At 36.5% G+C, this 19,581-nt stretch overlaps 1 protein-coding gene across 1 annotated transcript in view; it reads right to left on the bottom strand.

Moving 5' to 3' along the window:
* Window positions 1-5,896: 5,896 nt before the first annotated feature.
* Window positions 5,897-19,581, bottom strand: part of LOC126822487 (FMRFamide receptor-like) — a 64,685-nt gene continuing 51,000 nt past the window's right edge. Inside the window, exon 3 of the mRNA XM_050551418.2 lies at window positions 5,897-8,342. Within this exon, the coding sequence (XP_050407375.1) occupies window positions 7,150-8,316 (1,167 nt within the window). The 5' untranslated portion in view covers window positions 8,317-8,342 and the 3' untranslated portion in view covers window positions 5,897-7,149. The remainder of the gene's footprint in view (window positions 8,343-19,581) is intronic.

Genomic DNA, 19,581 nt, shown 5'->3' on the forward strand with positions numbered 1-19,581 from the left:
CAATCGCTAAATTCCACCCAAGGACTATTAAAAACAGCTATATAGGAGGCAGACCACCATTAAATTTCACCATCGTCTATTTATAGCAATTCTCTCTCTGTCTCTTTTCTCTCCTTTTGCATGCCCATTTTTGTTGATTTTTTGGTCTAGAATGGATGAAGTTTGTGTATCTCAAAATTTTGGTGGTCAACCTCATACAAATTTTAGTGCAAAGACATAACCATTTGTTCCTCTGTCTGTGGTGAAAAGCATTCAGCCCAACGAAAATTTGGGGAAAAGTTGGAGGTGGGCAAAGAGGCCAGAATTAACATTGAAGTCAATGGGGAAATTAATGATGGTCTGCCTCCATTTCAGTTAATGTGGTTGTCTCCCTTTAAAGGCTCAATACCACTCTTGTTGTAACTGAATAATATGTCCCAATCTTTAATCTGGTCAACAAATTGTACTATTTTAGAATGTTTCAATTAATTGATGATACAAATTTCATCTTAACACACCTTATTTAAAAATTTTGAAAAATTCAACATAATGGTTTGAAACGTCTAACGTAACCTTTTCAAATGAAACTTCGATTTAAAAATATTTTCGAACCCTCTGAACAAGTAAAATAGGATGTAATGGGTAATTTACACAACAGGTAGGACACTTAAACATCTAGTACTTAGATAGAGATATTATTTATTTTCTGGAGCTTTCAAGCCAGCAAGAGTGTTATTGTCCTTTTAAACATTATGTTTATTATCAACAACGCTTGGTCTTCGCGAATTGCAATGAATATGCTTACACAAAATCGGCCAGGATTAAGACTGCATTGTTGAATATTAGAAGCGGGATACTGTGCGTCGTGGCGGATGAAGGGGCCTCGGTGGCTCAGTGAGTAAGACGTTGGCTCGCTAACCTGGAGGTCGGGTGTTCGATACCGGCGTTGGCCGAGAAAGTTCATCGGATTTTCGGGTGTGGTTCCACCTTGTCAGTGATGCAGGACAGAGGGTCTGGTAAGGGACAACGTATAGTCGTTCGGATGATAGGAAAAACCGAGGTCCCGTGTACACATTGGCGTGCACGTTAAAGATCCCTTGTCAGTTGGAATTCGATTTAAGAGTAAACAGTAGCGCCGCTGTTCCGGGCAAAATTTCCCCCATAGCTCTCTGTATTGCGTATGCCCGTCTGCATTAGCTCAGTCGGAGCAGAACAGTAGGACGTTAAACCCCATTTCATTTGTGACGGATGAACTGCATTAGACAGCTAATTCTTTACTTCCTCGTTTATTTGGGCAAGTCTGGTTTACAAAGGTGTCGTAATTTTTGAGAAAATGACAAAACGTGTATTTTTTAGTTTAGTTTAAAATGTAATTGTATTAGGTTTCCAAGGTGTGTGTGTGTGGGGGGGGGGGGGGGTAAAATAAAAGAGAGATTAAAACAACCATTAGTCGTATGTACAAGGTATACTTTATTGGGATGATTGAAATTTCAGAACATAAAAGAAGTCAGTTTTGGAGTTTAATAGTGTAGCCCTGTAACACCGAAGGAAGACGTGTTCAGAATTTTCACCATGATGGTGTCTGGTTATATTAAATTATTTCCAGTTTTTCAGAATCGCCGTTACGTCCATTCCAAACTTTGCAAGCATATCCCAATAATCACCCAAGATGAGTTTTATATATACTCTTCAAAAAAAAGGAGGGGATATTCAGAAACAATACAAAACTGCGGAAATGCACTGCTGTTTTTATTAGACGGCCAATTGCCTACACATGAACATAAACAGTTCGTATGGGCGGCTTATCTGACGGCTCCATTTCACTTGCAAAGAGATACACTGTCAAAAGTGAAAATGGACGTTTTTTTTAGGTTTTTTTTTAATAATGAGTAATTGCTCCACCAATCCTCAGACATTCAGCAATTCGTCGTGGCATTCTCCAAATCAATCGTCCAATCACGTTTTGGGGCAATCTGACCCACTCCTCTTGCAGTGCCACAGCCAATTCTTGCAGTGTTGTCGGTTGACGTTGACGTCCACGAACACGTCTCCCGATCATGTCCCGGACATGCTCTATAGGGGAAAGGTCAGGACTCATGGCTGGCCAAGGCATATGGACAATATGGTGACGCTAGAGGTAGTCATTAACGACACGAGCGCGGTGGGCACGGGCATTATCATCTTGAAAGATGAAACATCGCCCTGCACGTTGAGCAAAGGGTTGAACTATCGGTGCCAGGATGTGGTCACGGTAGTACGCACCGGGGACCCTTCCTTGAATAATATGCAAGTCCGTTCTGCCAGTCATGGTCATTCCTCCCCACACCATAACAGACCCAGGTCCGACGTTAACGTTAGCATGACGCTCATTTACACGTCCCCAAACGCGAGCACGCCTATCTGGAGTAAATCTGGACTCATCTGAGAACATTACACGTGCCATGTGCTGGCGAGTTAATGGAGGCACACCACGCGGTCGTCGCGCATGCAAATGGGCTGCATGTAGCCGATTTCTAGTCGTTTGGGGTGTAACTCGAATTCCTGTAACTTGGTACAAGTTTACAGAAAGCTGATTGGCCGTTTGTCCTCGATTTCGCAGGACCTGTGTACGAATGTTACGATCCTGGGCTTGTGTAGTGGCTCTTGGACGACCTGAACGAGGTCTATCATCAGCACTCTGTGTTTGTTGGTACCGGTTTCACAGTAGCATGTTGGCTACTGCTCGCTGTGTAGAACCCATTTGAAGCAAGCCAATAGCACGTAGACGTTCATCATGTTGAAGACGTCTCATTGCAAATTAAACGTAAAGCAAATATACGCAAAACAGTAAATCTTATGCAAGAACCGATAGGAAAGCAAACATGGATAAGATAAACCAGCACGCGGCAGTTTTCATCAACCCTTCCTTGAAGTGTCAAATTTGACAATGAACTCCTCCCACGTGTATGGCGCTATTGCGTGTCGCATGTGCAGCTCAGTGGTTCTGTTGGGGAGATAAGTTCTTCATCTGTGAACATACTCTCAAAGCATGTCAAGTGTCCATGACTATTTATCATATCACAACCTGCATAGGTATTTACATTTCAATATCCCCTACTTTTTTTGAAGAGTATATAATCTAACATTTGATGACAGTCTGATCCTGCAATTTGCATGTTTCGATCCGATACATGCCAATATCGAAAGGAACCAAGATCTTTTGGAGTGGAGATAAACCTATATTTCAAGTTTCATGGAGATCGCATAACGTGTACACAAACAAATTGTGGACGTACGGACGGACAGAGATGGGCAGGGGCGACGACAATATACGTTCACATAAAAATGTGGGCGTATAACGATAATGTACTTTTAAAATTTCGCCCGCGCATGGTGTAGATAAGAATATATCATGGAATGAACGCTGATGATACATTTCTGAATTTATTTCTTCTTACTTTCATTCAATATAATACATTCAATTATCAATTCCTTCTGATACAGTCTAAATCTCCTTACGTAAGTACAAATAGTTTCAAACGCACAATTGTCAACACATTTCATAACAGTTTGTATTGACATAGGTAATTCTATCACAAATAGTGAAGACTGAACCACTAAAATAGTTATTGAACAGTTTTTCTTTGTGGTAATTATGTGTTCTACATTTTCAAAGCGACATTTCTTTTAATGTAAGCCGCCTTGACACCAGCCAGATAAAATCTCACCAAATTTCGCGTAACAGTTGGGTTTTATCAAATCATATAATTATGTGGTAAGATTTCACCTTTATTTCAATGGGAATTGGTTTATTATTTGTTAAGCTATGTGCAGTACAGTAAACTTTTTGTAGTCATTTGACTAAAAAACTTGCGCAAAGGAACTCCGTAGGACGAGCCATTATTGTGGCTGTAGTAAGGCTTAAGACATTAGTAGTGGAACCATTTCTAATTACTCTTTGCCGTTGAAAACAGATTTATGTATTAATCTTATGACAGATGTATTATTGTTTTATTTACATTATTGATTCCATTATATTACAAACACGGTGCTGTTTCTGAGACAATCTTCAGGTACAATTGATCCCCGTTATTAAATGGGAATAAGAATATCTTAAGCGCCTAATTATTACTAAAATTTCTCGCTTTGACAAAAGTCCAAAAGCTCAGCAAAATAAACTGCTCTCTATGCCTTGATAAGGAAAATGCCTAAATGGATGTTTTTAAAAAATGTTAGTTAACACATACGCTCTTTACACAAGCCTCCCCCTCTCCAAATGTTATTATCCCCCCCCCCCCTTCACTTCCCTTTAGACACTTGCAATATTTGAATAGAAAGGAAAACAATTTCACAACACTAAGTCATTTACATTTATTAATACATACCACAAGAAATAGTTAATCAAAGATCGATTTACATATCAACATTACAAGAATGTTATTAACACATAAGTACTTAGAAGATGTAATAAAACAATAACATGGAAATAACCTTTAAAAAGTAGAGAAATAATTATATTCTTTGTATTAATTACTAGAAATCCTAGGATAGGTATATTTTCGTAATCTTTTCAGATAAAGAGCTGTGCAACAAGAAGAAAATTTAAAAGATAACACTAGCCAAAATACACGTTTACAAAATAATCTTATCAAAACAGTAGACATAGACAATGTTTAAATTTTGCCTTAAAATTCTAAATATAGTCTAATGTTACAAAACTGCATTCACATAATCATTAGTTAATGGTAGGTCTATCTTTAAATCCAAATACACGCTTCTCATAAATTTATTCAAATCATTTTTGTCTTTGTCATGTTATGGTACCAGACAACTGTTTGTGTTTGATACCCTATTCTGATCGTAACAAACCTAAATGTTCTGTTGACAAAATTTGAGAATCATTATAGATAATCATGATCTATTGCTGAGAATGACTGATAATAAAGAGCTACTAAAATCATCATCGGTCTCTTGACTACTACGTGTTCTCACGGCATGATGTAATTCGAATTAAAAAACCACAGATGCTTGCTGGTAGTTTTTACTTGCGATTAACTATTTTCGTAGTGGCTTACAAATGATAGTTCTTTATCGTGAAAACTCAATGTCTGTGGAGCCCGAAGAGATGTCAATATCAATAATCAGCGATCAAGTTTCTTTATTTCTTTAAAACATGTTCTCTTTTTTGTCGATTCTATAAATATAAATCTAAGCCAGAACGATAGTTTTTAATTAGTATTAAAATACAGATGTGACGTTATTCTTTGATGTTGGCGTACCATTATTTCAATGTGCCAAGCGTACCTTTTTTTTTTATACTAGTTGAAAGTTTGGACCCGCGTGACATATTTCATTGCAAAGCACGTGCGAGTGTCTGTATTTTAAATTGTTTCATGGTCTCGAGCTGTAGACATTGCGTAATATATTGAAACAACGCCCGGCAACTAACGTCCCTCGTGTTGTTTCAGTATATTTCTTAATGTCTCGCTCTCGACCATTAAACCACGTTTAACTTTTTGTGTGGGTATGGATTTTAAGATGACATTTTACACAAGCCGGGCAGATTTTTAAATATTATATATATATATATATATATATCAATATGGCCTGAAAAGGTTCAAGAGAAATTAAAACATTAGTGATAAATATGTGTTTATTTCTTTTTTTCAACGTAATATTAATATTCATACCTTCTCCAACTTTAAAATCTTAATAGATATTTTTCTACACAGACATGAAAATATTAATTTTAATCACAAAAAATAATACAGCAATGATTCAGACAATAGGCTATAATATTATATATGTAGATATAACAGATAATAAATATGGACGGATAATGTACATTTATTATATCATATATACACAATAATTAACACAGTATGAATCAGCTTAACAACAGAGTGTAATGAACACGTCGTGTAAATAAACAATCACGCATGATTTATACACGTATAAGAGAATTAATTAAATTGAATATTATTATTATGATTCAACAAAATTTATATTTATAAGAACAGCGGTGCCACTATGTAGTTTTATGTAAGGATTAATTATTGCCTCTTTTAAACATTGTTCCAACAGTGTAATTATGAATAAATAGATCTGCTGTGCATCCATTTGTTGTGTCATGTGATGTATCTATCACAAATAGTAAAAAAACGTATTCCACATTAAATTTATTGATGGATGGAGTAAAAAGATCATAATTTTATTCACCGTAATTTGGTTTCGCGGTGTTATACAGTATAGTTCACAGGTCCAAATTCTAGTCCTATCACACTATCTGAAACTCCGTGATTCGTTTTTAGAGTTTTCACGTGGAGTCCGACTTTTCGACTAGAAAATCATGGTTTGTCTCGATAACCCTGTCCATTACTTCCTAATGACATCTTCCCGCCTACATTTTTAAGTTTGTTTTCCAGCGGGTAATACAGTATTGAGGGCTATCACTGCGTATTAACTATTTCTTACCAAAGATAACAACGCTACCCAATTGACGCATTTATGAAATCACCCAATTGAAAATTTATTGATGTCAATATGAAGTTTTAATGTGTTTTAAAAGCTCAGTATTCAAACATGGAACGATTCCTAAAGAATATCAATTTAGCAAATATTTCTTTTTCATGATAGTTGTAATGTACTAAAACGAATGGTATTATCAAATCTAATAGATTGTTGATATCGCTTCAATGAAACCGGAACAGATTTCTTCCCCCCAAAAGCATCGGCATGATTTAAGATAAAAGTAAGAATGTGATCTAATAAAGTAAAAGTGGATGTGAATGTTGTTCATTTGGACTATTGTCTGAAAATGACCTAAGTAATCAATTGACGAGACGCTAAATCCCCTTGCTGCTCTTTCAATGATGTCTGGTATAACTCAAGATTTAATTTCAGTTATCTTGCAGAATCTCACAAACCCATGGTCATTACACATGTCAGCTATTCAAATTACGTTATCCACAGTGAGTGTTATATTTTTCATCATGTCTGGACGTATCTGTATTATGGAATTTCTAGGTCTCAGTGATCGCACGGAATGTTCTGAAGCAGTAAGCTTAAAAATAATATTAGCAAAAAGAAAATAACTATTAATGCTAATGAAGGTAATATCAATGAAAGAACAAGTTAAGAAACATGATATTTCTTCAAGGCTGTGTCACCTACAAAACAACGAGACAAGAGTCAGGTGAACTTTGTCTCGCCATTTTGTTTTGATGACGGGGTTGTGTAAATGGATGTATTCGAGATGTTGGAATTGATTGTGCGCATGACACTAGTGAAGGGACGACGTACTGTTCTCCGGCACAACACAGTGTCGAAGAAACGACGTCGGAATCGCTTTCCACTCAAGAAATACAAATAGAAATTCACGGCATGGTTACTATCGGATAACACAAAGATTAGCTGGTTGGTCAAAAGATACTGTGCGTGTTCGTATGAGTTTTCCTGGTATGTCCAATATGGCTTCACGATAAAGAAGAGACAATTGGGAATGGTCAACAACACGAACACAATAGAAACGACAACAAGCATGATGGTGATTTGTCTCAGTTGGCGGAACTTCTCGGCCATTTGATCCGATTTGCTGTTAGTGAGTTCCTTTTGTATCTTTCCTGAACGGCGAATTCCGAATATGATGAGGAGGTTGAAAACAAAGAGTAAGATACATGGTAGAATGGCGTATAAAGCCCCGTCTATCCAGTACCAGTACAGATTGATAAACTGCAGATATTCCTGTTTAAAACTACAGTCAACGCTACCATCTTTACCCACATTCTGAGTGGCACTCCAGAAAAACTGCAAATCCGCGATCAGTAGTACAAGAGCCATGATAGCCATGATCATTGCCGCCTTTTTGCCGTCACAATAGTTTCCGACCTTAAGCGGCAGCCAAATAGCCATGAACCGTTCAATCGTCATAGCTACTAGAATCCAATTAGCATACATGGCAAAAAAACTTCCGAAATAATATAGAATTCGACAGCCTGTGTCTCCCATCTGAATATCATACAGCGTCAGTTGGTGAAACAGTAATTTATCTATGATGGCAAGAGTATCGACAGCCGCTAAAACCGCCACGTACGCAGTTGACGAGGTTAATGGAGGCATACGCAATATGGTTATAAAACTGGCTAAGTTACCGGGAAATCCAATAGCGAATATCACCCACAGATAATACAGATTAATATAGTAAGCTGCCCAGAAGATTTTAAATTGTTCCACTGGTCCATATTTTCCGTAAGGACTGGGCGTGGTTGTACTTAGCGGTGTACTCAATGTACCGTTATTATAGATGTTGGTAGTCCATTCTGAGAGCGTCTGGTTGATGTTTAACGTCGTGGAAGTCATTTTCTTGCTATGTCTTTATTGCAAATCTGAAATATATTTTTAGAAAAAAAAAAGATTAATAGAGGTCAAAGTATATAAATGAAACTGCCGCTGTACTCTAAATAAAACGCTACCATGATGTATAAAACGTATCATTATCGCAAACCTGTTAAACCTGGGTCCGACAAGAACGGACAATTAAGGGTGATATTTTTTGTCAGTATCGCGCAAAGTATTGCAAACATTTAACGAAGAGGAAAGATATGGTATAGTTATGGACAGATAGGACCGTTTTAGTCAAAATTTCAATTCTCCATATTTTTTCAATTTCTAATGAAATCATTTAAAATTTGGATACGATGTGTAGGATATGCATATCTCCTTTTGTAAAATTTTGGGCGCTATTGACAAAAAGCTACCCTATCTGTAGGACTAAACCTTTTAGATTAAAATTATTTGTTGAGCATCCGATTAAAAGAAGAAGGGTTGCTTTTAACAATCTTGTCCTTTTACTCCACTGTTTCATTAAAGAACGTATGGCTCTATTTTTTGGAACATTGAAATAGACAAAAATTGTTCGTAAAAGCACATATTAATTTAATATGAATGTATGTAAAGTGATTTATATTCAATTTTTGAAAAATATTGTAATTTTTAATCAATTATGTTCGATGACATACGTGAACAGTTCAAATTGAAAGACAGTCGTTTACGCCTGCTTAGCGCATTCTACACGTTTTTTAAATTATTATTTTGTCGTTTGTGAATCAGCCTTTGATAATTACTTCCACTTTGTGTTTTAGGATATGTTTTTATTTGTTCGTTACAAAATGGCATAGGGTAAGCGACTTGTGTACTGATTATAAAATGTAAATCGTGTCTTAAAGATTAGATATTAGGGTCCTGTAATTTCAGGGCAAGATACAAACATCAATATTGATGGAAATTAATCAATATTTAATTCTAATTGGTGCTTTTAATTTCGAATATTATGGAAAATATTGAGTTAGAGACTTAGCTCCTTTAAGTTGGAAGAAATATAAGTAACTTAGTTATATCCGCCTATTAATTAGTAGAAAAACAAACACTTTTACAATAAGAATAAAATCCTTTAGCAACTCTTATAAAAGAGATTATGCTGTGTCAAAAATCTTGAAATGATCTATTATTAATAGAATGCAAAGCGAACACACAGAGTAAACGAGAAGATGGTAAAATTCACAAGCAATTCAAGTTATCGTAAAACATTAATTGAATTCCGCTGTTACGTCATATGGTGATGGCGTCTTACTTCCGACTTTGTGGTAAAATAACACCTAATTTCTAATACAATTAAAGCGCGAACACACAATCAAAGGCAAATGAAATTATGAGTTCAAACCAAAAAAAAAAAAAAAAAAAACCAACAAAAAAACAAAACAAAACAAAAAACAATTTGAAGAGAGAAACTTGTCACCAAGTTTTGATTGTGTTATACTAATACGATCAACCCTTCAAATAGAAAAAGGCATTTCGGCGTCTTTCTTCCACGTCTGTAATGTAATTAGCACCATTTTTAATGGAAATGTTGAGACATACGTCACTAGCTTCATTTATAAGAATTTTCTTGTTTGTAACTGTCACGAATGTCTCTTATGTTTGTAAATTGAAGTTCACGGTTGTCAATCAAGTCGACTTATGCGTAAAATAAAATACATAATAGTTTATCTTACATGGTATTTTTGAAGACCAGTAGACTTCCTTATTATGTAATGCAAATGTTTGAGGAAACCAGACTAAATGGTAACAATCAACGAGGTTGTAAAATCCTTGTAAAAAACCTGCGGTCGAACCCCCACCTACATAAATGATAGGATTTATGATTAAAGATGCATTATATAATTTTCTTTATTGTTACCTAGGAAACAATTCCTTCATTATTTTCACACCATGTAACCAATTGAATTCGCAAACCAAGTTTTCCATAGTGTTTAAAGTACAATGCCAAGGTAACTTTTTGTAACAATTTGTTAAAAACAACCACCATGTTTCAAACAATTTTTGCCTTTAAAAAAACCCTTACCATCATTAGCTGGTTCGTGGATATTTTTTCGGTATCTTGTGGAAATCGTTAAGTGTGTGTCTTTCGACATGAATGACATTTAACGATTGACAAAGTAAACAACCATAGCTTTCCCAAATTGAATAACAGCATTCCAGATCAGCTTAAAAGCAATCTTGATTTGTTTTTGTAATTATAGTAAATTGACAAATTTACAAAAATTGTTGATAAAAAAGGTCACTATCGGGAGATAGCATCGGTTAATTTCCACCGGGAGAAGGAAGTTGAACACAGTTCATGCTTACATAAACTAGTTTAGATTCCCAACAGAAATCTAACAATGTAAATGGAAAACCAAGCCATTTCTATTTGTATGTTTACTTAGAGAAATTTTGTTTTGTTGAAAAGAAACCCAAATGACTCTAGTTATTTTAGTTGGGAGGTTCTGCGGTGTAAAACCACTTAAGATGTTTTTATAATTTCCTTCGGTTCATCAATTCTTATTATTTGGAAGAATACACAAGGTAGAAAAGGCATCGGGAATAGAGGAAAACATTTGTTAGGGTGTAAAGCCGGCACTCGGTATGGTTCAGAGAGTAACATAACATGTTTACAACTCTTCCCTGGTGAACTTCCTAGATACAACATCTGGCCCTTATTAAAATAAAGTTCGAGTTTTAGTGTCGGTCAGATGACAGCATGTGCGGAGCCTACCTACAGGTGTCGCAAAGGGATTGCTTTGGCTGTAGTCATATTGGCAATCTAAAATTGCCTGGCCCATGTTATCTGCGCCAATTATGCATTAATCGCAATGATTGAGTAAGATTCATTGTCTGAACAGTTTACGATTGACTCTTTATTCTCTCTATTAATAGTAATAGCATGTGCTTACAGAGGAAATACCCCGCACTTAACCGTCAATCACAATTGTGAGCAATAGCTAGCTAAGTCCTCTAATTAGGATCGGGGAAAAAACAGAAACATTTTTGTCTACCTTTTTTTGCATTCCACCTGACACAGCGTTCTTTACATGCATACACGTGTCTTATTTATAATACTACATTCACTTTACGTCGTATGTACGGTAATCACGAGTTCGTGGCTTGAGAATTATCATGTAAGTCATTTACTCGATTGTTAAAAAAACGTTTTTGATCCGTACTGGGATTGGATTGGGATTACCTAAATCTCTATTCGGAGACTTCACAATTGATAATATGTAAAGCCCCCGTCAGACCAAAGGTCGATGTGGTTCATATCTAAAACGTTTGGCGATCTAAGGAGACTCATAATTTCTAGCAGGCCACATAAAATCGCGTTACAAATTTGATGAAATTACTTCAACCAGTCTCCGAGACCCACAGACTCGGTAACTACACGATGTCGATACGACCAAAAATGAAATGAAAATGAAATGAAATGGGGTTTAACGTCCTACTGTTCTGCTCCTAACCTGGGCTAATGAAGACGGGCATACGCCATACAGTGTGCTATGAGGGAAATTTTGCCCGGACAGCGGCACTACGGCCTAATCTTATATCGAATTCCAACTGCCAAGGGATCTTTTACGTGCACGCCAATGTGTACACGGGACCTCGGTTTTTCGTCCCATCCGAACGACTAGACAGCTTTCCTTTTCAGCCCCTCCGTCCTGCATCACTGACAAGGGAGAACCACGCCGGAAAATCTGGATGAACTTTCTCGGCCAATGCATATTTGGTTAGGGGTTGCATCTTTAATTAAATGCGTATTTATTAACAACAAATTATATAATATTATATTAATTAAGACCGGACGTTTATATATATTATGTAGGTTCTATACATATGTAAATCAACGAAACATACTACAGATTTTGATAATACAATTAAATATAAATGAATTATAAATTATATATACATTATTTACATAAATGGACATGAATATGGTTCTTTAAATGACATCTAGAAACACGGTTTTGTGAAACGCATCTATCTTAAGTTAGGATGAAATTTTAGTTTAAGACGATTTTAAGGAGATTTAAGTTTTTGTGAAACAGGGCCCAGGGCAGATAATTTGAAATCGTGAAAACCCTATGGATTAACACAGGCTATAGTGGAGTAGAACGGAATGACAACACTGGGGATACCGAGGATGATTGAAAACATACAGCGTATGAAATAAAATAAAATGGGGTTTACGTCCTACTGTTCTGACCCGACTGGGCTAATGAAGACGGGTATACGCCATACGGGTGCGCTGAGGGAAATTTTGCCAGGGCAGCGGCGCTATGGCAAAGGGATCCTTTACGTGTAAACCAATGTATACACGGGACCTCGGTTTTCCGCCCCATCCGAACGACTAGACAGCTATCTCGGCCAATGCATGGATTGAACAGGGTTTGATGATGGCCGGGGCAAAACTCTTAATGGTGTGCCTCCAAGACTCAACTATAGCTCCCAGTACTGAGAATGTGAGAAAGAAAGCCATTTTAAATATGTAAAACAGACAAAATAACCCCTTTATGCAGCTTACACAACGCAGTTCAAAGATACTTCCACTCTTTGATTGATTCCTCATCTACGCCCCGTCCCTGGGACCAGATAACGTACCCTTAATTGACACTTTATAGAAGGGCAATTACACACGAGATAAATACTTATCTCTGTATATTTACAGATCTATCGATTTCCTTTCTTTAATGATAGAATTATTGTTAAGGATGTCTGATAACATTTACAATGTATATATAAACATTTCATAAAAGCAAATTGAGTGAATATGGCAGGTCTCTTTCTTTACACTTCGGGTTAAATTTGTGTAATTTACCCACTATATACATGATATCGGTTCCTGAAAGTCTTTTATTAAGTTTAACCGGCCAAATGAGGAACCCACGCTTGTCATTTACCTGGCCATAACCCTACAGGGGTTTGTTAATAGACCACAGTGTTGGCAATAACGAAACCACTTAAATTCATCTAATCCATCGTAATATACCGAGTATACAATGCCATTCTTCATAAAGTCTTAAATATGAAGTAGTTGCTGGTGGTAATCTGTAGACAGTTTGCTTGAGTTTGTCTGGAATTTTAATCTTGATGATATAGGAAAATGGTTATGCATACACCATGAGATTAAAACCTGATTAGCACCAATCGTTGTTGTACTTTTGCATTTCACAACTACGAGCTTGGTCCCTTCGTTCGGGGTACAACGCTCTCAGGAGGCCTATACTTGGATGCTATAATACTGGTCATATGGCAAACCTATTAATACACCCACTGGTCAGTGTTCTTGACATCCTCTTACCTCCAGTGGTCTCATTCCGTTCTACTCCACTAACCCCTGGGTTCATCCATGGGATAGACACGTTTTCAAATTATATGCCCTTTATGACTGAGCTATTTTTATCGACCAGTCAAAAAAAATCGTTAAATACAAAGGAAGTTGGCGAAGGGAAGAAACTATCATATTGTTGGCGTCAGACCATCATTAATTTCCCCATTGACTTGAATGTTAATTCTGCCCTATTTGCCCACCTCCAACTTTTCCCCAAATTTTCGTTGGGTTAAATTGCTTTTTACTACAGACAGAGGAACAAATGGCCATGTCTCTGCACTAAAATTTATATCAGGTTGACCACCAAAATTTTGAGATACACAAACTTGAAGAAGCACACTAAAAACATGTAACTAGTTGCCGTACATTTCACCGTAGCCAACCTGATAACCCCGTTATCCTTCCGCCTCAAAATCATGAATATTTACCAAAACCTAGCAGAAATTGTTAATTCAAACCCTCTTCGTCCATTCTAGACCAAACAATCAACAAAAATAGGCATGCAAAAGGGGAGAAAAGAGACAGAGAGAGAATTGCTATTATAAATAGACGAACTGCAATTTGTGGGTACCGAGATGGTGAAATTTAATGGTGGTCTGCCTCCTGTTGCAACAAACAAGTCGCCATGAGGGATATTTTATCCGAATTTCGAATTCCAACTGTCAAGCGTTCTTTTACGTGTACACGGGACCTCGCGGGTTCGTTCTATTAGAATGGCTTGAAACTGTTCTTATCAGGTCCTCCGTCCTGCACCACTGACAAGGGAAAGCCACGCAGAAAAATCCAGGTCAAACCCGTGATCGAGTCCGCGACCCCCTGATTATTGAGCTAACGTCTTACTTGCAGAGTTACTGTGGCTCCCTTTCAAATTCCCCAGAGGAAGTTCACGTGATCACTAGGAAGAAAATGATCGCACTTTAGACTGTCTCGATACCAAATGCTGGAGCCATTTGACTACTTATGTTCAAATTAATTTTACCCCGTGACCGCTAAAATTTTGATACTTTCTGTGTTGCCCTGTTTACAAATCTGTTATATTTCGTTGCCTGTTTACTATACAGTCCCCCCCCCCACCAAAAAAAAATAAAAAGAAGAAAAGAGAAAAGTAGTAGCACCAGATGTTCTATAAAAGTATGATACCCTGGTTGTTATACATTAGCATACCTCAGCTATACTAGAATGTAGTTATTAAAATATATCCATATCTCAAATTTTAGATTAAGGGCTCAGTCAACTTGATTAAAACCGCTGAATCCAAAATGTATTGAAAATAATTACCAGTTGTTTTTCTTTTCACACCGACTTCTGAAAGCAACTTCGGATATAAAATTTATTTCGACTTTGACCGGAGGCTTTAATGAAATGTCAAGTCAACATCCTCCACCCAAAGATACAAAAAGCAAATACAGACCTTTTTATGGTGAGATTTGAATCTGAACCAAATTCCAAGAATTGTAAAGGCTGTTTACATGAGTGAATATATCAGTACAGAAAGTGAGTCTGGAATGTCTGAAAGAGCGAAAAATAACAAACTATTGGGAAATTAGTCAAAAAATTGAAAGAAATGGATATTCTCTATTGGTATAAAAACTAGTTTAAAACTACTAGTATAGAAAATTACAGACAGACAGCCCTTTTCATTAAACCATAGTTCTGAACAAAGGTGATTAACGTATGTTCGTTTATTCCCTAGTAAAAAAACCTATAAATTAAGTTAAATCTCCGGTTTTTCTTTGTAGATGATTAATCAGGCTTCTTTCCTATTTTCCGACAAACTTTACAAGACATTAGACTCTGTCTTATTGCTCATTTAAACGCTCATATCTTAAATCTTACTGGCGCTCTCCGGCAATGGTTACTCGGTCATTCATGATGTTATAAAACATCAGAAAAACAACATGGTCGCGCTTAATTTAGTTTTTATTTGTAATATATGACAAGGATTCAATCTGCAGACGAGACAAATAGGACCGAGATAGCCGAGCAATTTTCTTATCTAACGCTATTTGCTTTCAATGTTCTACAGATAAAATCAGCCATTCGGATTTTCAGACCTGAATGAAAAAAATATATCAAAATGTTTTTAGTCCTTTGTGTGATAACTTTACATTGTAATCTGTTCGTCTGGTTGTTTTTAAGCGTATAGATTCTTTTAGAACATGGCTACAATGGACGATACATAACATCACTGTCTAAATTATTTAAATGGTCGAATGGCTTAAATAACATCAGAGAATCGTGTCTTGGGATCTTTTTCGAATTCATTTGTTCCAGAGCGTTACTGTTAATGGTTGTCTGAAACATGACCAATTTTATTATTTTATTTTTTTTAAAATTTAAACTTATCAGACCTTTAAACATTGTCAGATTGTTGCAGGATCTCGACAGATTAAACCTTTTTTATGACAACACAAAGGGTTAATTAAAATGCATTCAATATAACGTTTGTGTTTAGTGCATGTAGTTGGCAGTGGGGACAAAAGCTGACGCGGTGAGCTGTCAGTGTCACAATATTAGCCCCTAGAAAGAGATAATTTCGTAATATAAGTGTCGTTATAGAGTCTTGATAATCAAGATAATATTACCAACACGAATGTCCAGACAGTTCCATTTCATACGGGCTTAAACTAAAACGAATCAATTAACAAAATGAAATGAAATGAAATGAAATGGGCTTTAACGTCCTACTGTTCTGCTCCTATGCTGGGCTAATGAAGACGGGCATACGCCATACAGTGTGCTATGAGGGAAATTTTGCCCGGGCAGCGGCACTATCGCCTACTCTTATATCGAATTCCAACTGCCAAGGGATCTTTTACGTGCATTCCAATGTATACACGGGACCTCGGTTTTTCGTCTCATCCGAAGGACTAGACAGCTGTCCTTGTCAGGCCCTCCGTTCTGCACCACTGACAAGGGGAAACCACGTCGGAAAATCCAGATGAACTTTCTCGGCCAATGCAGGGATCGAACACCCGACCCCCAGGCTAGCGAGCCAGCGTCTTAACGAACTAGCCACCGTGGCTCCCGAATCAATTAACAAGCATACAGTATAGTAACGCTGTCCATTCAACACAAACTATGTTATTTCAGAACTTCAATTTGGTGAAATTTTTAGCTGTGGGAAGAACCTGGATAAAACCCACGATGTCAGGCACACAACCCTACCACGCGTTAGTTTACTCGACCAGCGTAGAGTGCAACTTTAATTTAAACCGGCAGATTTTGGAATAAGAAAAATGATTGTTCAGGCCATGATTAAGACTATCAATTCTGCATGAATATATATAGGGGCGATGTTAACCCCAAATCTGATTCACAGGGGTAATGCGAAAGCTTTTTTTTAAAAAAAGTTTACGTGCAGGATAGGTCTACGTGTGACGTCACATCATACGGCATTGTTTACATCGGAAGTAGTAACACAAACTTGTCAGGGTAGAATTGGTACCTTTTACTCATTTTACTCCTCCGCGTACTATTTTATGTACCCATTTACATTAAATAGGAAAATGTTTTTTAGCCAGATATACTTTTATTGTTTTAACCCAACGCTCGCCCGGTTCAGAAAATGCGATTAACAGTAGGTCTAGCCTGAAAACAAACGCATTTGCATATATCATTATGTAAATGGTTTGCGATACAGATACGACACGATAAGATAAGATCCGTCAATATGAATGTTATAATATGTCTTCCATGGCCTTATTATTCTTTTTATGGGCGCTTAAAATTATTTTAATGGTTTCTTCTTATTATAATATTGATCAGCTTGGCGTAAACTAAAATATGTATAAATAAGCTGACTTGATGTATTTGTCATTTACCTGAAAACTCGACCTGCAAGTGTTACGAAACGTCGTTATTAAATAACAGAGAAGTAGTTATATCCATATATACCTTGTGTTGTATATAAAAATATAAATGTTGACGGCTAAATTACCGACGGTTCAATACCATCTGAGGGATTTCGATACTTTTCATGGTTATGCAGTGCGCTTTCCTGGAACTCTCTCGACACCATTAAATTATCACCAACATCTGACAATCGAAATGTAGTAAATCTCGTATGAATTGGTGTTTCACGCACGCATATGCACGAAAACGGAAATACATGCATGGTGTACAACGCAAACACGGACTTTTAGCTTTAATCATACAAAGACTAGGGTGACCCACCATAAATAAATATCTCCAAATATCTCGACAATTACGCCACAATATTTATATATATGCCAAGCCTCAAATCAGTTTCACACAATTATAGTCACTAAATAAACGATCATGTTGTACTTAATAAGCTATGACCATTAATCATCTATAAATAATAGACTGAAAACTGGTTCCAAGTTGCGTCCATAACATCCAGACACTTTTGAGTAAAAGATAGGTTACGTGCCCTTGTTTTGGAATTAGTCTCGCTTAACCAGTCTATCGACCATTCTACGTCTGATTGACAGGTCGGGATAATCAAGACTATTTTTTACGAAACATAATAGAAAGCTAGAACAAGAAATTGAATTTAGAAATAAGCACTTTAGACAACTCAACAATTGTTTTAAGAAACTTGTAAAAGTAAAATGAAACTACTGCTAGTATCATGTTCCTGCTAAAGAAAGTGATTCAGAGATAGTATTTGTACTAAACCAAAAGATGCCGCTCTTAACGGTACAGTTAATGATAAAGCAATTTAAAAAATAAAACAAACGTAATTACTAAAGCTGCTGTAATAACCAAGAAGCTTAATTTTACTTCTATTCAAAATCGTCAACAATAGATTTTTTACGGCTGTAATAGTTGATATATTTGTAGAGAATTGCACGTGCCATGGCTATTTATCGACTCAAAGCGAGTGCGGGGTAGTCAGAAATCAGTTCGAGACACGAAACTGAAGCGTGCACATTTAGCCGTGTCGAGACCAACTTTCTGTAAAGTGCACGGGTCATCCTAACAAAGTTAAAACCCATTGCTGCAATTTGAATAATTGTCGTTGAAACCTTTGATGCCAACAGAAGCTAAAAATAAAGTGATTTCTAATTTGGAATTATCACTTTATCTGGTAATATCCATTGGACATCCTGTAAAGAGGTGGCATTAAATCAATTAACAACTGACAATCGGAAAATGCGGATTCCGACGTAACTGGTAAAGTTGCAGCATATATGATTTCCTGGAGATCAATGTTTTTTTACCAAACACTAATAAATCGTGTCATCTCTTTGAACACACTAATAACATGAGTCGCACGCACAATTACAGTTCCCTAATAGTAGAGGCATTCACGCAGAAGGTCTTATCAAAAATCAGTAAAAAAAACCCAAAGTACAAGTTTCCTAGCCCGGACATGAATTAATTATTGTGATTAATAATTTCCAAATGACAGACTATCCAAATAATAGGTCACGTCCTCGTCAGTATGATATATAATTCCATCATATAGTGTGGTGTGGGTGGTTGAGTCGTATAAAGTCATAGCGGCTGATGATTGATATGTTTTTGAAATGTTGAAATAATATAGTATATTGTGAAATACTAAGTATATTGTGAAATACTTAGTATATTATGAAATACTAAGTACATGTATTTGTGCTAAGAATTTAAAAGCCATAAAACCTACATTGCTTTCATTGTTTCATAAATGAAATGGCGAGGGGGATGGGGAGAGATGAATTTTACGTCTACTGGACCCAAACCAAGTCATCTAGGGATTAATGTTTGGTACAATCTTATTTCAATATTTCGCATGCGCATAGGGGTCTTTGTAGTGGGAAAAAAAACTGGAAGACCAGGATAAAACCTGCGGGGTTGGACATGCGACCCTATGCTTACTATTCCATTAAAAAACGATACTTTTTACTCGATTTTGCCATTTGTGTTATGAACTCTTGGTCTTTGATTACTCTTGCATTACGTTCCTCATTCCTTTC

The sequence above is a fragment of the Patella vulgata genome, chromosome 5 (assembly GCF_932274485.2).
Source record: "Patella vulgata chromosome 5, xgPatVulg1.2, whole genome shotgun sequence".
Taxonomy (NCBI): domain Eukaryota; kingdom Metazoa; phylum Mollusca; class Gastropoda; family Patellidae; genus Patella; species Patella vulgata.